The 19,933-nt window shown below is 36.6% G+C and overlaps 1 protein-coding gene across 1 annotated transcript in view; it reads right to left on the bottom strand.

The window, feature by feature from the left end:
* Positions 1-19,933, bottom strand: part of CNTLN (centlein, centrosomal protein) — a 191,099-nt gene that overhangs the window by 52,040 nt on the left and 119,126 nt on the right. The window contains exons 15-19 of the mRNA XM_015280215.4: positions 18,972-19,063; positions 15,226-15,746; positions 12,658-12,832; positions 8,546-8,627; positions 7,632-7,855 (exon numbers count right to left, since the gene is read on the bottom strand). Coding sequence (XP_015135701.2) covers positions 7,632-7,855; positions 8,546-8,627; positions 12,658-12,832; positions 15,226-15,746; positions 18,972-19,063 — 1,094 coding nt within the window. The remainder of the gene's footprint in view (positions 1-7,631; positions 7,856-8,545; positions 8,628-12,657; positions 12,833-15,225; positions 15,747-18,971; positions 19,064-19,933) is intronic.

Raw genomic sequence — 19,933 nt, 5'->3', positions numbered from 1 at the left:
TGGAATACCTCCCCTACAAGGACAGGCTGAGAGAGGTGGGGCTGTTCAGAATGGAGAAGAGAAGGCTCTGGGGAGACCTGAGAGCAGCCTTTAGGTATCTAAAGTGAGCTATAAGAAAGAAGAGGACAGACTCTTTAGCAGGGTCTTTTGTGATAGGACAAGTGGAAATGGTTTTACACTAAAAGAAAGGAGATTTAAATTGGACATAAGGAAGTTTTTTACAATAAGGGTGGTGACGCACTGGAAAAAAGTTGCCAAGAGATGTGGTGGATCGACCGTCCCTACAGATATTCAGTGTTAGGCTGGACAGGGGTATAATCTGATCTAGCTGTAGGTGTCCCTGTTCATTTGGATGTTGTGTTGAGGGACATCGTTTAGTGAGAATTATTGGTGATGGGTGGATGGTTGGACTGGGTGATCCTGTGGGTCTTTTCCAACCTTGGTGATTCTATGATTCTATGACTGCAGAGGAGTTGGACTAGATAACCTTTAAGGGTCCTTTCCAACTGAAAAGATTCTACGATTCTGTGATCTCACCATGGAGAGATTTTGATTCAAGACTAGAGCTGAAAAAAAATATTTTTACCATGGTATGTATTCCAACTTTGGAGATCTTGACATTTTGTAGAACACTTGGGAAATAACAAACCAATAAAGTGATTAGTAAGTAAAATTCCTAGTTAACATTGGCAGTTAATAATAATTAATGATTTATGGGGGAATCCAATGAACAAGCTGAGGTAGAGTTGAAGTAGAACTAAGAATACTTTTAACAACACAAAAAGATGAACGTCTTACAAAACTGTGAAGCATTCAAAATAATTTTGATAGTAGGTGTTTTATTAGATACACGCTACCTATAAACAGCAAGAGGGTGGAAATCATGATGTTAATGCTATGAGAAGTCGTCAAGAACAAGAGTTGTCCTAAAACATACAAAATGCAGCAAACTGTAGGAATAAGCACTGGGGGTAATAACATTTTAGTATTACTTAAAAGAAGAACTCAGTAACAAAGGGAGGACAAAAACAAATCTTATGAAATTCTATTAACTGAACTTTACTAGGTATGTTGCTCAGGAAAATTTGTGGGTAAAAAAATGCAAATGCACTTCCATTTTTTTGTCTAATAATAAGACTTCACAAGGAAAGGCTGATCAAATCACACGAAGGTGAAGAAAATTAAGCTACATATCACTTTAAATCAATAAAGTAAAAATTACAATATCTCTTCTATTCTAGTGTTTATTGTAATATTCATAAAAGTGTATGCTACCATATTATACTATCAGATATAAAGAGATTAGATGGGGTTAACGATATATACACTATCTATCTTTATAATATGGCAAGAACATGCTAATCCTTGTGATACAGATTTGTTCTTTTATTACAGAAATATGATTTTCAGGATTTCTATATGCCATGGTAAATACATAATGATTTTAAGTAAATTCTAAGAACTTCTTGTGGTCTTCAAAATTTCATTTTACAGTACATTCTTCTAGAATTTACCAATCTCTGAGTTATTTCATTTTGACAGCAATAAAACACAACTTTCATAGTTCCAGTTCATGCCAACTGTTCTCTTTAATTTATGAATGAGATACATTTCCTACGTGCGATGTACTTCAACTGTTGTTCATCAATAATTCAAAAGGTTTATTGTAATTTTTCTTCAGAGATCAATAGAAATGTAAAAGGTATTTTGCTTTAATTTTGTTTTGTAATGAAAGCACAGTTTCATGATAAATACATTTCACAGAGTAGTTCTTTAAAGGAACCAACCTGAAAATACTCTATATTCTCAATGCAACAAACAACAAAAATATTTCTTGGTGTACACACATTTTAAAATTGTAGCCACAGTCAAGTTTAACATTTGACAATTTTTCATTTTATTTCTAAGTCAACTTCCCTGATAGGGAAGGACTTTGAGAACTGTTTCATACCAATGGCAATGCTGAATCAGTACTTTATCAGAGGAAAAGTAATACAGAGAATTCTCCACTTAGTAACTGAAAATTTGAACAAATATATTTAACTAGCCAATCACAGAATCATAGAATCACGGAATATCATGAGTTGGAAGGGATCCACAAGGATCATCAAGTTTGCCATGTTTCATTCCCAGCAGAAATTTGGACTAGGGATTGGAAGAAATAAATTCTAGTCTCACAGATTCACAGAGCATTATAAATCTGACATTCTAGCCCGATTTTCAATTTATTAGGCTCAGAAAAACTCTAACAAATCTTAATGTCACTCTTAATTTATTATGTATGAGTCTACTCTTCTTTATGCATTCAATTCTACGCCTTCAAAAACTGTGGATTAGGTCCAGACCTTGAATCTAAATTCTCTAAAATTAAAGTCTGACATACATTACGGATATTTTTCTTCTAACTATAGACAGTGTTGTTTAAATGTGGAACACTGTAGTGAGACCAGAAAGAGTGGCTTTCTCTTAATATACAAATTGGGGTTTGTTTTGAGTTTTGAACTGCCCCCCATGGCATCAGTGAGATTTCTTGTACACATTCATGCAAAATGATAACAGCGATATGACCTTAGAATAGAAAAAACATGGCATGTATACCCAAAAAAATTTTGAGAAGACAGCAGTTTCATACTGGCCCAGAGCATTAGAATATATTTACAGATACTAGGAAGCACAGGCAATATATCCTGCTTTATCACAGCAGTCAGGAAGGGATAATCTGTACAATTCTACAGAAGCAAAGGAGGGAGAAACCACTTTTCTCCTGACATTTTTGGGAACAGGTTCTTTCTAAAATCAGCTTCATAGGGTTCTTTGATCACTTCACTGCAGTTTGTGCCCAAGTTGGATGGCTGTGACGTGACTTTGCACTGAGGTTTAACAAGGCTATTATACAAGTATATTTAGTTTTTTCATTCTTATTTCTACAATATTCTAGAAGAATACATGCCGTGTAAGAACAGAAACAGACTGAAGAAGACAGAAAAAAAAATGAACTTTTATTTGTTTATTTTTAGACTTTTACAATATGAAGTCATAAAGGCAGCACTACCTGTAGTTTGTGGAGTTTTTTTTAACCACTTTCCTAGGTAATAGCAAGTCAGAATTGCTACATATACTACCAGTGTCACTGTAAACTCCTACACAGATTATCTGTAAAAATTACCATTTATACTTTACTTAAAAAGTTCAAAATTGTAAATTCTTCTAAAAAAATTTATAAATTTGTATCATTTGGATGTTCTGTATGTACAAATACTACTACCCAGTGCACACCATGAAAAGTAACTTTTTAAGCCACTGGAGAAAAAAAAAATCATTTATCTCAGAAATAAATGACATTGAATGGCAATGACATAAGCTTTCCTATGAATTTAATTTAAAAATACAAATGCTCTGCTTTCATTTTTTTAAAAGAGGACCCAAAATGCTGTAAGTAGGACACATGTAACAGTGTTTTTTTGTTTGTTTGTTTGTTTGTTTTTTATAAGAAATGGGTATGTATTTGAGAATATCTAACTGGACAACATTTACTTAAGAAGCCACCAAAAGGTGTCAAAACATGCATTATCTAAAAACTGTATTGAGCAAGAATGAGGAAGTTCAAAAAGCAGTTTAGACTTACTACTATATATATATGTATGTATTTAAATTAGTTTGTACTTCAAGCATATTCCTAGAATTTAGAAATTCCTAAAATTTAAAGAAAATACAGACATGCAAAAGTTGTTACAGAAACAAGCAACAAATGTGAAGAGTGAAAATCTATTTGTGAAAACTAAAATGGAAGTGAGAACTTTATATAAATGGTAGTTAAGTCAGTAATTTATCATACATCTAAATTCATCATCAATTTCTTTTTGTTTCAGTGCAATTGAATAATGCTAAATTGGTTATGACTCATATTTGCATACCATAAGAAGAGGGAAGCTGCAGTGCCGAAATCTGAGCTGTTCTCTGACAGACTATGCAGTATACAATAGTCAAGAGAATACAGAGAGACACAAAAATACTTTAAAAATAAAAACGCTTTCTATAGCCCTTTTCTCCTTTTTGTGACTACACCTATTTGTGCTTGAGATAATCCATCAGATCAACGTGTCTTAAAAGCAAACAACTGCGTTAAAAAAGCTTAGTGAGAACTTGGGAGAAAGATATGTTCCCTCAAAATTGAAAGAAAACAGAAAATTCAACAGCCAAAATAAATTTTGGAGAGATTTTTATAATGCTTTCAACAAGAAATCCCTTGGTTGAGCTGCAGCTGAAACGTACAGATGCTTCTAAAATACCAAATCAGCATAGTTGCATATCCGCAAGAATGCATGTGAAAAATTTTACTTAAACCTTGACTTTATCTTCTCCAAAGGACCTGTCAGCAGCTGACTAGTGGACTCATTCCTGCCCTTCAAGATCCAGGTTTTCCAGAGAAGCAGTCTTATACAGGCACTTTGCAAACGTCTATGGCACTTCATAAAGGAATGTGTCTTTTCTGTGCTGTCACCTGAGAAAGACTGAGAACTGATGCAAAAGATCCTATGGTACTTTTCAGCAAAGACCTGTGAGAGGCCACCACATCAGTAAGATAAGCACTAATGGCAAACTGTGTATGATTTTCCTTTTTATTCAATATATTTAGTCTGAACTCTTGTGACAAGAGAGGTAATTACTACATAAAATTAATTAGCACTACACTGCTATAAGCAATAAATACACTTTAAAAAAAAAATCGGTCACTTCATGATAGAAGTGAGTAAAGGGGGAAACAAATCTTCTTGAAGAGAAAAAAATGAGGATTTTTCCAACAATTCTTTTCTGATGCATTACTAAGAAACTAAGGAAATGCTAAATCCCTTTGCTTCTACATTAAGTATCGGCTCCAGCTGTGATTTCTATACACTGATTGCAAAATGTAACTACTGTACTTCTGAACAGACGGTCTTGACTCAGTGTTGATGTGAATCCTTGGAGAATGCAAGCTTTGATTCTTACATGTGCAGACACTTGAAAGTCATTTTGCAGAAATATGCATAGAATTGCTTTTGCAGAAATAAAACAAAGCAAGAAGTCTGCATTAATGCAGAGTCTGAAAGGCTAAACCAAAACCAAAAACAAAACAAAACAAACATTGAAATTTAGCATTCCTAAGTCTAAGAAACAGAAAAACAGATGTAAGCATGTATCTGCGTGCACATCTTCAAGAAAAATACACAGAACGATATATATACATATATTCTGAAAATCAACAGATGTCAGACAGCTCTTAGGTTGTATCAACTGTAAAATGTCTCAGAACGAACATCTGGAGCATTTAAATCTAAAATCCAGAGCTGATCTTCTGGCATTAGATTCTCTGGGGAGTATAACGAAGAACTGAGTGCACGAACATCTGCCCTTGTCTCCTAATGGATTTATTTTCTTAGCTAAATCCAGGTCACATGACATCTTGTTCAAGTCCATGATATTAGTGTTTACAGTTGCTAAAATGCTACACTTACCTTAGCCAAGTATTGCTAGATTGTCATTGATAAAAAATTACTCAAGAGCAAGATTAATTATAGAACTCTGTATGTGGATGCTTGTTCGTTTGATTCTGTTAAAGTGCGTAAGAATCTCCCTGAACCCAGAGACTGCCTAAATCTTTTACTTCTCCGTTTGTTCCCTTGTTGTTTTTTTTTTTTTTTCCTTCTATTTGTGCAAGACAATTCCAGAATCTAAAGTTAACAGGAGCACTGATAAGAAATAACGACAAAAACCTTACTCTTGGAAAAAGTGTTTTTAAAAATATCATTTCAACTGCCAGAACTTAAAACTTTTATGTAGCATTTCTTATGACACTAAGAAAACCCACAAATATCTACTTTACAATCATTTCATCTGTCTGAATCATGGTTCTCTCTCTAAACATGCATGTACCCTGCAGTGACTGTGTAGGTTCTTTACCTTCGTAATTTTCTCTTGGCAAGTAGCCTAAGCCTCTGCTTTAAATTTCCCACTTGGTAGCACTAGTATGGCACCTGAAGAGTAATTAGTTATAAGAAAGGGAATTTGAATTGGTTGCTGAGAAGGAAAAAAAAAAAGTGCATGCATAATAAAGATTTTTCCTTGAGTACCTGCAACACCATCTATTTATTTTTGCTTAGAATGCACCACCCTTTAAATAGACCATTGACCGATCTTTGCTTTCTTTTGAAACTTTCCAAAAGAACAAACTTAAATAAAATTAGTTTCTCACACTATACTATTTCACTTTGAGTCAGTCTTTTACATTACAGCTATACTTGGTGCATTAAATTCTGCATTAAAAAAAAAAAAAGCTTTTTGATAATTCCCTTCCCTTTCCTTTTTTATTTATTTTTTATTTTTTTTTAATTTTATTTTTCACATTGCTCTCCTGCAAACACCTGAGGGGTAGGGTAGTCTTCCAGGAAGGCAAATCAAGAAGATGCCTGAGCAAGTAGAATATTCTACCTCAATTACATATATAACTCTCTGTTAAGTTTATACTGTCCATGAAACTTTGCATTATTGTACTGTTTGCCAGACAGGCAGATTTCCATTGGTCCCAATGACCTTCAAAACTATTTTTGAAGAATTCATTACATATATACAGTTATGCAAAATGAGTAACATAAATGAGATTTTTTCCTTCTCTAGAAATTAGCAGTTCCCCAGCACTAAGAAAGTGAAAAGTGCAGCTCCTGATACTGTTTCTGCCTTCTGTGCGAAGAGAGAAATGGAGAGAAGTTTGAGGGGGAGGGGATTTGATTTCTTTTTTAATGTCTGCCTCCTTCCAGCAAGTCCATCTGTTGTAGCACAATAATTCTGGAAGCAGGATGTGTGTGTGACCAACAGGAGACAATTACTGCAAAAGTGTTTGTTGATTCAGCTCTATAAAGGGCAGGCCAATCACTACAGTACAAGTAGAAAAGAATTCCAGCTGAGGTGCTGCATATAGATTAACACAAAATACATATGTAAAAATGAGAATGAGGAAAAGGAATGATAGTATGGGAAAGAATTAACTAGAAATGAAGACAGAAGTAAAGAAAGATGTTGTCATTTTTGGGACTGTTAAACAAATAATTCGTCAGTCTCTGTCTTCATAAATCATATTCTGTAGCTTTCCACCTTGACAGAGAGAGCTAGGTTTAAACAGACATGGAATTGGTTTAAGTTTCCTCTGGAAGAAAACTCTAGTTGCATTAACCATTCATAGGGAATATGAAGACAAGTGCTTTCTCCAGAAATGACATATCTTTATAGAAGAGTGGGTCCTGGTTCATAGGTATCAAATTCTCATGAAAGTTCCCAGACCGCAAGATGAAACGGAAATCCACTTCACCATTAGAATACAAGTAGAGTATCAAAGTGAAAAACAGTTCTTCTCCAGAAGGGATAATGAGCTGGGCTAATAAAGTATAAGTAAAGTAAAAAGGAAGTAAAGTATATGAGGCCTCAATACCATTTGTACATAATCAACATTCAGAATCTCATATAAAACATGCTGTTTTGCAACACTTCGTAATTTTGATCATAATAAATTAAGAAACAAGCAATATTACCAGAATTCCACAAAATAATAACAGAATTAAACTGAATATCTTAAGACACCATAATGAAATGGACTTTACCTGTATGGTCAATTTACTACTTTGAAGTCTCTGATCAGCCAAACGTAGCTGAGTTGTTAGTTTTTCATTTGTTTCTTTAAATTCCTTCACAGAAGATACTGCTGTCTTTTTTTCATTCAGTAAAACACCTATCTGCTGCTGCAACGATTTAATTGTTTCCTGAAGTAGAGTAACAGAATAGCCTTGGTTCTGGAAAATGGTGTTTCTGCTTTTCGTTCTGCTCACTAAACAGAAAACGGCATGTTACTCAACCGACACAGATGCTAAACCATGATAGATAGGATGAGTTTTGGCTTTTCTCTAGCCCTTCAAAACACTATTCTAGCTGCTAAAATCTTTTTCTAGGATACCATATTCAATATTTCTCAGTAGGTGAACTGAGAAATTAATTCAGATACCCAATAAATGCTTGATGCTCTTTTTCTAAAGTGCCAACTCTGCAAATTCCATAAGGACTTGAAAGTTAAATGGCTCTGGTCTCTGAATGATAATACCAGAAATAAAGACTTCACTATTTTGTTGACAGGTGGGTTTTTGTTTCTTTTTTTTTTTTAATTTTGAGCCAAAATACAGTTCAATATTTTCCATGGCTGTGCTGGACATAAAGGGCAAGCTAGAACAAAACACAGTGAAAAGCTTTACTTTAATCAATAGATTCAATAGGAAAGAGTTAGTGAAAATGGAAAATATCTTAATTGAGATAAAAGATGTTGTTTAACAGATTCTTTCGGTAAGATCATTTCCTTTTAAAATAATGATTTAAATCTTAAGAAATATACTCCTGCTAATTTAAACAAGTAAATCCTGCATATAAACTGAGCTTCTGTAACATAATGGAAGAAGCTTCAAAATACTTGGCAGGAATCTTCGTCAACATTATTTATGAACTTTCCAAAAATAAATAGTATTCCTACCTTTCCTTAGAAATGATGGATAAGCTGTTATGACACAGTGGATCTTCCTCTTCTTTTCTATGTCTTTTTTCTGTGAATGGTTCTAAATAAAAAACAGAAGCATGGATCTTAACAGTACTTCCTTATGACAAACAAAACAACTCCAAAGTTCTCTGGTTTGAATTAAGCCAGCAAAAAATTATTAACAAAGACACAAAAAAATCTTGAATTACAATTACAGTTAGTATCAGTCTTCCAACACCAGTCCACAAAGAGTACAGATTTCTGTCTTTCTATCAGATGTAGCAAAAATAACAAACTGTAACAGATAGATCATAACTCTTCCCCAAGAATCCCGATGTAGAAAAATTGTGTGTTTGTTAATGTCTACAGTACTTGTGATCTTGAAGAATGCAGGCCTGGCAAAAAGCAGAGCTAGGACCCTGTGCTTTAGGAAAGCAAAATTCCGGCTGCTCAAGGAACTGCTGAGTGGGATACCCTGGGAAACTGTCCTCAAGGGCATGGGTACAGAACAGAGCTGGCAGCTCTTTAAGGACACCCTTCTGAGAGCACAATGGCTCTCCATCCTCCAGCAGAAGTTGAGCAGGGGAGGCAGGCAACCGTCGTGGCTGTTCAAGGACCTGCAGCTTAAACTAAGATAGAAGGGGAAACGTATAGAAGGTGCAAGCAGGGTTGTGTATCCTGGGAGGAATACAGGGCTGTTGTCTGTGTGTGTAGAGATAGGATTAGAAAAGCCAAGGCGCAGATGGAGCTGAACTTGGCGAGGGATGTGAAAGATAACAAGAAGGGGTTCTACAGGCTCATAGGCAGGAGGAGACAGGCCAAGGAGAGTGTTCCCCCTCTGGTGAAAGGCACTGGGGAGCTGGCTTCCTCTGACATAGGAAAAGCTGAGGTACTCAATGAGTGTGTTGCCTCAGTTTTCATGGGTGGTCAGGCTTCCCATGTCTGCCAGGACCACGAGCCTCTAGGTGAGGGTGTGGAGAGTGGTTTCTGTCCCACTACAACAGTGGAACAAGTCCAAGTCCTCCTCATGAAATTGAACGTGTATAAGTCCATGGGGCCAGATGATATCCATCCTAGGGTTCTGAAGGAGATGGCTGATGTGGTTGCCGAGCTGCATTGTATATGAAAAATCATGGCTGTCTGGTGAAATCCTCGGTGACTGCAAATAAGGAAACATTACTCCCATTTTTAAGAAAAGGGAGAAAGGAAGACCTGGGGAACTACAGGCCAGTGAGCCTCACCTCTGTGTCTGGGAAGATGATGGAGCAGATCCTCCTAGAAGCTTTGTTAAAGCACATATGAGATAAAGAGGTGACTCGAGACAGCCAGCATGGCTTCACCAAGGGCAGATCGTGCCTGACCAATCTGGTGGCCTTTTATGATGGAATGACGGCTTCATTGGCTGGAGGAAGGGCAATGGATGTAATCTGCCTGGACTTGTGCAAAGCCTCTGACATGGTCCCTCACCACATCCTTCTCTCAAAATTGGAGAGGTGTGGATTTGAAGGATGGTGTTCGATGGATTAGAAATTGGTTGGATGGATGCAGCCAAAAGGTTGTGATAGATGGTTCTGTGTCAGGGTGGAGGCCAGTCAAAAGTGGAGTCCTTCAGGGGTCGGTCTTGGAACTGGTGCTTTTCAACATCTTCATCAATGACACAGATGATGGCATCGAGTGCACCCTCAGCAAGTTTGCGGATGACACCAAGATGAGCGGAACAGTCAATACATTGGAAAGAAGGGAAGCCATCCAGAGGGACCTGGACAGGCTGGAGAAGTGGGCCCATGAAAAACTAATGAGGTTCAATTAGGCCAAGTGCAGGGTGCTGCACTTGGGTCGGGGCAATCCCAGGTATTTATTCAAACTGGGGGAAGATCTCCTTGAGAGCAGCCCTGCGGAGAAGGACTTGGGGGTCCTGGTGGATGAGAAGCTGGACATGAGCCAGCAGTGTGCGCTTGTAGCCCAGAAGGCCAACTGTGTTCCAGGCTGCATTAAAAAAGGGGTGGCCAGCAGGGAGAAGGAGATGATTGTCCCCCTCTCCTCGGATCTTGTGAGGCCCCATCCAGAGTAGTGAGTCCAGGCCTGGGGTCCCCAGTACAGGAAAGACATGGAGCTCTTGGAGTGAGTCCAGAGGAGGGCCACTAAGATGATTAGAGGGCTGGAGCACCTCTCCTACGAGGAAAGTTTGAGGGAACTCGGCTTGCTTAACTTGGAGAAGAGAAGGCTCTGGTAAGACCTCATTGTGGCCTTCCAGTACTTGAAGGGAGCATATAAACAGGAAGGAGAATGGCTTTTTACAAGGGTGGATAGTGATAGGACGAGGGGGAATGGTCTTAAACTGAGACAGGGGAGGTTTAGGTTAGACATTAGGAGGAATTTTTTCACATAGAGGGTGGTGACGCACTGGAACAGGTTGCCCAAGGAGGTTGTGGATGCCCCATCCCTGGAGGCCTTCAAGGCCAGTCTGGATGTGGCTCTGGGCAGCCTGGTCTAGTGGTTGGCGGCCCTGCTCACAGGAGGGGGAGTTGAAACCATATGATCTTTGAGGTCCTTTTCAACAAAGGCCATTCTATGATTCTCTAAGTCTATGATTCTATGACTTGCTGGAAATAATATGTGGAGGACTGTGGAGGACTTTGTCATGGGGTCCACGAGACAGCATTGTACCATAAGCCAAGAAAGCCAAAGGTATCCTGGGGTGCTCTGCAAAAAGTGTCGCAGCAGTCAAGGGAGTTGATTCTCCCCTCTACTCTGTCCCAGTGAGGTCAGACCTAGAATACTGTGTCCAGTTCTGAGTTCCTCAGTTCAAGACTGCGATCTTCTAGAGAGAGACCAGCAAAGGGCCACAAAGCTGATAAGAGGCCTGGAGCATTTCTTGTACGAGGAATGGCTTAGAGACCTGGGACTGTTCAACCTCAAAAAGGGAGCACCGAGAGGAGAACTCATCACTGATTATAACTAACTAAATGTTGGACAGAAGTTGAAGAGGCTAGACACTTTTCAGTGGCAGGCAGTGAAAGAACTAGAGATAATGGGCAGTGTTCCATACAAGCATGGGGAAGATCTTTACTGTGAGGGTGACAGAGCACTGGAACAGGCTGCCCAGAGAGACTGTGGAGGTATTTAAGACCTGTTTAGACACACTCTTGTGGAACTTACTGTAGGGAACCTATGTTAGCAGGGGAATTGTACCTGATGATCTTCAGAGTACCTTCCAACCCCTACAATTCTCTGATTTACCAAATTTTGCATCTGAGGCTTTTCTGGCCTCTCTTTGTATGAGAATATCATTACACAACTGGACTGTGCTGTTTCTTAACGTAAGAAATAACAGTATCTGCCTGTGCTTTAAACTCCATGATGTAAAGTGATGTATTTGGGCAAACACAGTAGGGGAAAAGTAGTGTAGACATTGCTCAAGAGTCCAAAAATGAGTCATTAGTTATGGGCTGTAAGGAGTATGTGAAGACCTGAGAAACAACCAGCTGTCCCCATTCTGGGAGAAAACAGTACATAGATGTTAGGAATAAGACAAGTGGTTCACGTCTCCAAAATGAATGTAAATGGGCTAAGTAAAAGCTAAAAGCATACTCTTCTCTTGACAGAATCACCTGGACAGAGCTAGAGCCAAAAGAATCCAAGGTGGACATAACACTTCCTGCACACACCAGATGAACTGAAAAGTACTAAAGCTTGACTAGTCAACACATCATTTTACTAGAGAGCAAATGGGGAAGTTCTTTGTAATGGACAATGTCGCTCAAATAAATTCTATGGTTTATCCAAACGAGAAATAGTTAAATGGAATGTCTGTGGCATTCTTTGTCTGGACTGTGAGACAGTAGGACTAGCCTACAGTAGGTTTAAAGTTTTTAAACAGCTTTTGCACTCCAATGTGTCCTTCAAATACTTTGCAGAGTAATTGTTCAGAAAATATTCTAAATATTAATAAAGCTGAATACCTGAAAGAAGATATCCGAACACAATGAATACCTGAAAGAAGATTTTCTTCTCAGCTTACAAGAGTCAAATTAATTAAAAGGAAAAAGCAGTCATAATATGAACTATTAAATTTCAAGATGCTGCACTAGAGAATAAAACATATATACCTTTTTCTTGTAGCACTGGCTTTTGCCTTCTAAATGTGCAGTGTTGCAGGGTTTTTTGCCATCTTGTATTTGCTTTTTTTCCTGTTGTTTGTTTCTGTTTGGTAACAGATCAATATCTTGCACTATCTTCATAGTCACTGCTTCCAGACTCTCAGGAGCTGGTATTTCAGAGTCACTAAAACAGCACGTGAGGGAAAACAAAACAAAACAAAGCTAAACATTAGCAATTCCTTTTAAAAGTTCCAAACAGCCAATAAGCAATCACACAGAAAATACTACATGCAAGAAAGAAGAGAAAGTACTATAAAATCCAAACAAAACTAAGGTGACTTATTCATCAGATATTTACAAATACAATAAAAAGAAATCTCTGAAATTGTCTTTTGTCATCTCTGAAAGTCCCTTCTGTCAAATGGAATTTCAGTATACAATGAGTGGAGTTCTCAGACATCATCCACAAATGTGACGTACTTGAAAAACTGCTTAATAGTGCTTCTTGTCTGTGAAAGGCTCACACAGACACACTAAGATTCCTCCGCATTTCCACATTTGATAGGAAGTCATACAAATGCACTATACTTAATAACAATGTTTCAATTTATTCGTACTGTTGATGGAGATGAGCTCATAAACAACACTTCAGTGAAATTTCTAATACTCATTTTGTAGCACTTTTAAATTCTATACAATTTAGAATTTATGACACTCAAATTGCATGCCATAGAAAGGACCTGGATGTAAAACCTTCAAATTTTTCATTTTTTTTCCTTCAGTGTATGGTTTGATGTTAAAATATCAATGCACACTTAATTTCCAGTTTTTCTACAGCCTTGCCCCTTGTTTTCTAAATCAGTTATGTCTACTTTAAAACATAAATCTTGAAATATCACCATCAGTAGTTCTTCATCACTATCTGTGCAAACCATTTGAGAAGGAAACTCTTGACTACAGCAAGGTTGTTACTTTTTAAACCGAGACATTTAAAGAGGCACAAACTCAGTTCAAACAAAGTTTCATCATCATAAAAATCAATGAGTTAGAGATGGACGGCACTTAACCAGGAAGAAGGCCTGAAATTCAGAAGAGTTTATACAGGAACACCATGCTTACCAAAATCTGTGCTGACAGACTGGCATGCTTTATTGACTGGTAAGAATAGAAAACAATGTAATCTGTGCAGCAGAGATACACTTCTAAATGTGTGCACGATTTTCTCATTGGAATTCTTTCAAATAATAGTTTATTTAGACAACAAAAGACTTGAATTTAGAAATTCAGAGTTACTGTCTGAGACACATTAAAAATAAGAGCAAGCTAGGTAAGAAATCTGCCTTAGTTTCTGAGTATGACACCTTGGAATATCTCCTACAAAAATGCTCACTTTCTTATATCACAAATCTCAACTTGAAATGTCATTTCTTTTGTTGAAGTTTTTTCTTAAAAAGCAAAACACAGTAAGCTGAATAAAATTTTGTTAATTGTAACAAGTAAAAACACATTTCAGTAAAATCAGATCTCCAATATTAAACAGAAAAACAAACAAGCCTGGTATTAATGTTAGCAACAGACAAATTACATGGCACTTAACTTTTCTTCTCTTTTGAGATACTGTATTTGGGAGTCCCTATTTTGTACAGGAAAAGGCAGCAGAAGGGCTTCATTTGCCATTGCTGACTTGCTCCGCATGACATATAAAGGTTATCATGAAAGCTACAAAGAAGATTCCATTTTCTTTATAGCTTCTCTATATTTTGGGGGTAAGTACAGGCTTGAGAAATTTCTTTACACGTCTCTTAGTATTAAGTACTGAAAGGTGTGATAGCTGCTCATACAGGAGCTTACTGCAGTCTCATTTGTGTAGACACGCAGAAGCTGAAGTAAAAATCACGAACATTTACAAATCTTGCCTGTGCAATTTTCAGAGGGCCTTGTGACTCATGACTGAGACTCTAAGCAGTAACAATTACCTTTAAAGAACCAATTTTTAACCATGATTCAATTAAAGTTAGTACAATGACTGTGGATAAAACATACATGAAATAATTAGTGTGGATGGTTCTTAATTTAAAGGATGTTAAACAGCTTGTAGACATCTGCTAGCAAGCTGAAATGGGTCATTCAAAATTTATCTAACTAAATTAAGGGGAAAAAATGTTTCTCCTCCCGGGTCGGCATGTCACAAGATAACTAAACCGACTTAGTAGGCTTGCCTGGGAATCCTTAGCTGTCAGTGGTGAATATGCAAAGGGCCAGCAAATTAAATCAACCTGCCAAACTGTCAATTTCAAGCCTCATGACTGCATGAAAATAGCATCACTGGAAGAAATCAAGCATTGCCTTCTTTTGGGTTTCCTGGCACCTATTCAAATACTCATGCAGTTGTGGCTAATTTTGCATGCAAATTTCAGTCAATAAACTCAGAACAAGACCTCCCAAGATATTTCAAAGGATCTGACAGTATTTTTTTTGAATACCAAATCAACAGTAGTTGAAATTCAATCTCCATTTGCTAGTGCTTTACATATGCACAGTGTCCCCTCTACAGGGCTAAGTTAATGAGAGCCGTACCTGCTTTCACTCACATCCTCCCAGCCGTCCTTATGGAAGTTCTCAAATACATTACTCATAACCTTGATGGACTGTTTGAGAAAAGCTCCATGATGTCCCAAAGAGCTCTTTTTCTTGGCTGCTTTTAATTTAACCTTGGTGCCTGTTATCTTGCAATTACATTGCCCAGAGGTTGCCGCTGCTTTGGCTTCACCCAGCAAACACGTCAGCTCCTCCACTTGACTCAGCAAATCTTCATTTTCATTTCTCAACCTGTTCGCTTCTGCCACTTGCCTCTTCAAAGAAGCAGCTTCTTTCTCCCGATCATCAATCACTAACTGAAGTTCTGCATTGTCTTTTTTTATTTCACAAATCCTACTGAGTAGTTTTTCCAGCTCTCTTTCTCTTGTGTCTGCATCTTCCTTTTCCAATTTTAAAGATGCTTTCAAATCATTTTTCTCCTTCAGCAAGTCCTTATTTATTTCTTTCTGTTTCCTTATTGCCCTTTCAATAGTTTTACATCTTCTTTCCAGTTGCTCTACCTAGCAAAAATAATTTATGCATTCATAATATGTTAACCTATCCAGTAGAGTAAAACCCGTTCTAAAACATATTTATTATATGACAATAATATTATACTAAGCACAAGGACAAAAGCAATCTAAAGTACTTAATTTAAAAATGATTCTAACATAGTGCAGATGAATACATTCTAGCTGCAATAATACAGCTGTTGAACAAAGGGCAGATGGTAAAAGAAGTTAAAATTCCAGGCAAAGTGACACAGAAGTTTAAATATGCTAATGAACTTTCCAGATGCATCTTAAGCTTGTTACTGATTTCGTTATACATACTAATTGAATTTAAATAAACATTTTAAGAAGGAAAACTATCTTGAAATACAGACAACTTTGCACAAGCTTTCTTAATCAACATGTTCTTTCCTGTGATATAAATATACAAAATAAATATTAGTTTAACCTTTTTTTTAAAAAAAAAAAAAAAGAAAGCGTCATAGCAACATGCAGTAGCACCTCTCCTATGAAGAAAGGTTGAGGGAACTGGGCTTGCTTAACTTGGAGAAGAGAAGGCTCTGGCAAGACCTCATTGTGACCTTCCAGTACTTGAAGGGAGCATATAAACAGGAAGGAGAACGGCTTTTTACAAGGGTGGGTAGTGATAGGACAAGGGAGAATGGTCTTAAACTGAGACAGGGGAGGTTTAGCTTAGATATTAGAAGGAAGTTTTTCACACAGAGGGTGGTGACGCACTGGAACAGGTTGCCCAAGGAGGTTGTGGATGCCCCATCCCTGGAGGCCTTCAAGGCCAGTCTGGATGTGGCTCTGGGCAGCCTGGTCTAGTGGTTAGTGACCCTGCACATAGTGGGGTGTTGAAACTAGATGATCATTATGGTCTTCTTCAGCCTAGGCCATTCTACGGTTCTATGAACAGATGTCAGAAGCTCAGCACTTAAGGAATACAAAGGCTGAAAAGTATTTTCTACACATAGGAAGGAAAAAACAACCCCATTCTAATGCAGCATGTTTAAAATCTTCTCAATTACAGTTTGCAGAAGCATGTTCTACCTAAATGGATGTATACGTTTTGCTTCTGAAGCTCTTTGAAGATTGCACAAATTCAAAGCCATGAACAAGGTGATTCTCAAAGTTCTTCAGGACTATTTATCACTCAAACTTAGTCTCACAATTTCTAGAAATAAGAAGAGACTTTAATCCTAGCAGATCCTAAAATAAACATTTACTCACAAGATTTTCATTTCATACTTAGCTGTTTTTGCACAAGCTCCATCCCCATTATACCAGTGCGGGAAGTATCAGGTGCAGTACATTTTAAAGGAATTGAGAGAAAAAGACTATTTTTTCAAGCAGCACGTGGCTGATTCAGTTATTCATCTTGTAAATTACTGGCCAACCCTATCACTTCATTGCACTATGAAATTTCAAAGCATGTTCTGAAATCTCATAGTGTAACAAAATGATAGGATAGGCCAGTAGTTTGCAAATATCGAAAGCATATTATTTCTCAAGTAATGCCATGAGCATTTACAAAGACTTTTTTGCCAATGCATTTAATTAAAACTTAGAAAATTATTTATAAAGTGGATATGCATGGATACATACTGTGGATATGGATATGATTCGGATAAATGAGAAGTACCAATGTAGAAAGGGCAAAAGCTGCTACCTAAGCTGTGTATGTATCTATGAATTTGATACTGAATTTATTTACGACTTCGATAGCAGACATTCCAATATGCACGCATGTACTATGCTGTGCTCTTTGACAGAAATCTGTAGCATTCCCACAATGAATAGACCATTTCATGGTAACATAATCTTGCTAGGTGAAATGAGGATTATTTTTGTTCCAAATACTTCAGTGGAATCAAGATTTATTATAAATTTCATAGATTTTCTTTTGCTCCTCCATGGTAAGTAATAACAGTACCTTTCTTCAACCATATTCCTAAACTGAGATTCTTCTATTATTATTCTTAGTTCTTAAAAGCAACCTTTTGCGCTCACTAGCACTTAAAGTCATATATGACAGGTGCAAGAAAACAAACAATGAATAGCTTATATACTTATCCCTAAGGTACCACCGTAATTCTGTATATCCATAGAGATAAAAATTATGTAGTACCTGGCAAATAAAATTATAGTTCTGAGATATAGATGATAACCAAGCATAAACTGTGTGACATTTCAGATGGTAGCATTCAAATTATTTCAATTACTCACTCTACCTTAAGATAAATGAATGTGAGCACTTCCTATTCTGTGTGTTATTATTTTAACATGATGTTTGTCATTCAGTAATAACGAGATGACAGCCTTCATTGCCTGACCATATGGCAAGTGTTACAAGTATATGCAATCACATCATCTGCTGTAAATTACCATACTTCCTACAAGTTAATTCACAAATAAAAAATAAATAGACATACCCAAACTGACATTTGAAATTATAGATTTGTGCTTATTCAATTTAAGCATGCTTTTAAAGATTTATAAGTAATAAAACAAACACTGCTTTGCAAACTGACAAACTAAAGGTATAATACTGTTTGAAGGATGTCTTTTCTTCGCAGTGAACAAGACATATGGTAAAATACAAGTGAGCCCTCTTAAGTGAACACCTGTTAACATACTAAACTACTTGTGTATATTATAAATGTCAATACAAACAGCAACTAGTTAAGAACATCTTGTTAGTGTATGAAGTGAAACATGTAGAATGTTGAGCAGTAAAGATTAAATACTCATATTTGCTAAGCCAAACATCAAATTTATTTTGTGAAGAGTGATAAACCCACATATATAAAAACATTTGCATATGTGACATTGTTCTAAATTTTATATAAAACAAGAAAAGCTATTAATCATCAATTTTATTACGTATCAAGAGATTTGTGAAAATTAGCATCCGATATCATATAAAGTTAAATAGTCAGCAAAAGAACTCAGGACTTCTGAACTTAGAAGGGGTAAATGCTAAACACATGCAACATTTAGATCATTTACCAGTTTTTAACATTTTAGCTCTAACAATTCTTTTAATTTACTATGCTTATCTCTCAAGATATACCCACAGTTAATTCACTAGAATTCATTTTTGACACAATTTTGGAAATCCATATTTTTCAACCGTGAAATGAAAACTGAGGCCTGAATGCATAGATACTAGCTTACACATACGATTCTTATGTTAAAATCTAGATCTGTTTGGTGGGATTGCTGTCTTACCTTCTGTAACCTCTCATCTGAACTGGCTTCCATATTCTTCTTTGGAGTACTGTTCTTGAGCCCATCATCTTCACTAAGTTTAAAAAGTAGCTCTAGCAGAAAATAAATTATAGACCTCTATGAGAGAATAAATAATACACTGTGACACCTAGCATAACACTAAAACAATATCTAGACATTTTAAGGAAATCTGCTTTCTGCAATTATTTATAACATGGTCTATTTTCTTGACAAGCCTTTTGGTCAGTTTCTAAAGAGTGACCTCTTTTCAAAGTGCTCTGTCACATAATTATGAATCTTTGCAGCATCACAGTATGTTTTTTTTTAAGAGTACAGGCTTTTCAAAGGTACAATAGATCTGCAGGTTAAAGACACTGTACTTTCATTCCCATTTTTATTCTTTTATAGACTATTCCCTCTATGCCTTAAAAGCAGAATTCATTGCCTTTTTATCTACACAGTCACTACCAGTTTTGTTCTCTAGGTCTTGTCCCCTGCTAGGAGGATCAGAGTGATTGGTGAACAAAGCAAACAGTAACAGAATTAGGATGGATGAAAACTTTAAACTCCTTTTTTGATAAGTGAAAGATCATGTACTTCACTAGATAAATCACACAAATCACTGGACTGTAATGCTGTGAATTCATAACAATTAGAAATTCATACAAGTAATGAGAATGAACATTACTCTATGCATCGCTCTCAGATCAAGCTATGCACTTTAGGTACTAAAAATCCCACAAAAAGAATAATTGAAGAATTAATTATTCCACCGGATCTTAAGGAAAAAGTTTACTAGTCCAATATACACAATAAATCAGAAGTAAAATATATTGTATTTAGATTTTGCTGAAATGCTTACCATTCACAAATTTCTCACTACTTACAGAAAAAAAGCAATTATACACCTCACAAGGAGTTTTTTCTTAGAATATTAAAGATGTTCAAGAACAACAACAAAA

The sequence above is a fragment of the Gallus gallus genome, chromosome Z (assembly GCF_016699485.2).
Source record: "Gallus gallus isolate bGalGal1 chromosome Z, bGalGal1.mat.broiler.GRCg7b, whole genome shotgun sequence".
Lineage (NCBI taxonomy): Eukaryota > Metazoa > Chordata > Aves > Galliformes > Phasianidae > Gallus > Gallus gallus.
This window is presented reverse-complemented; position numbering and strand designations above follow the sequence as displayed.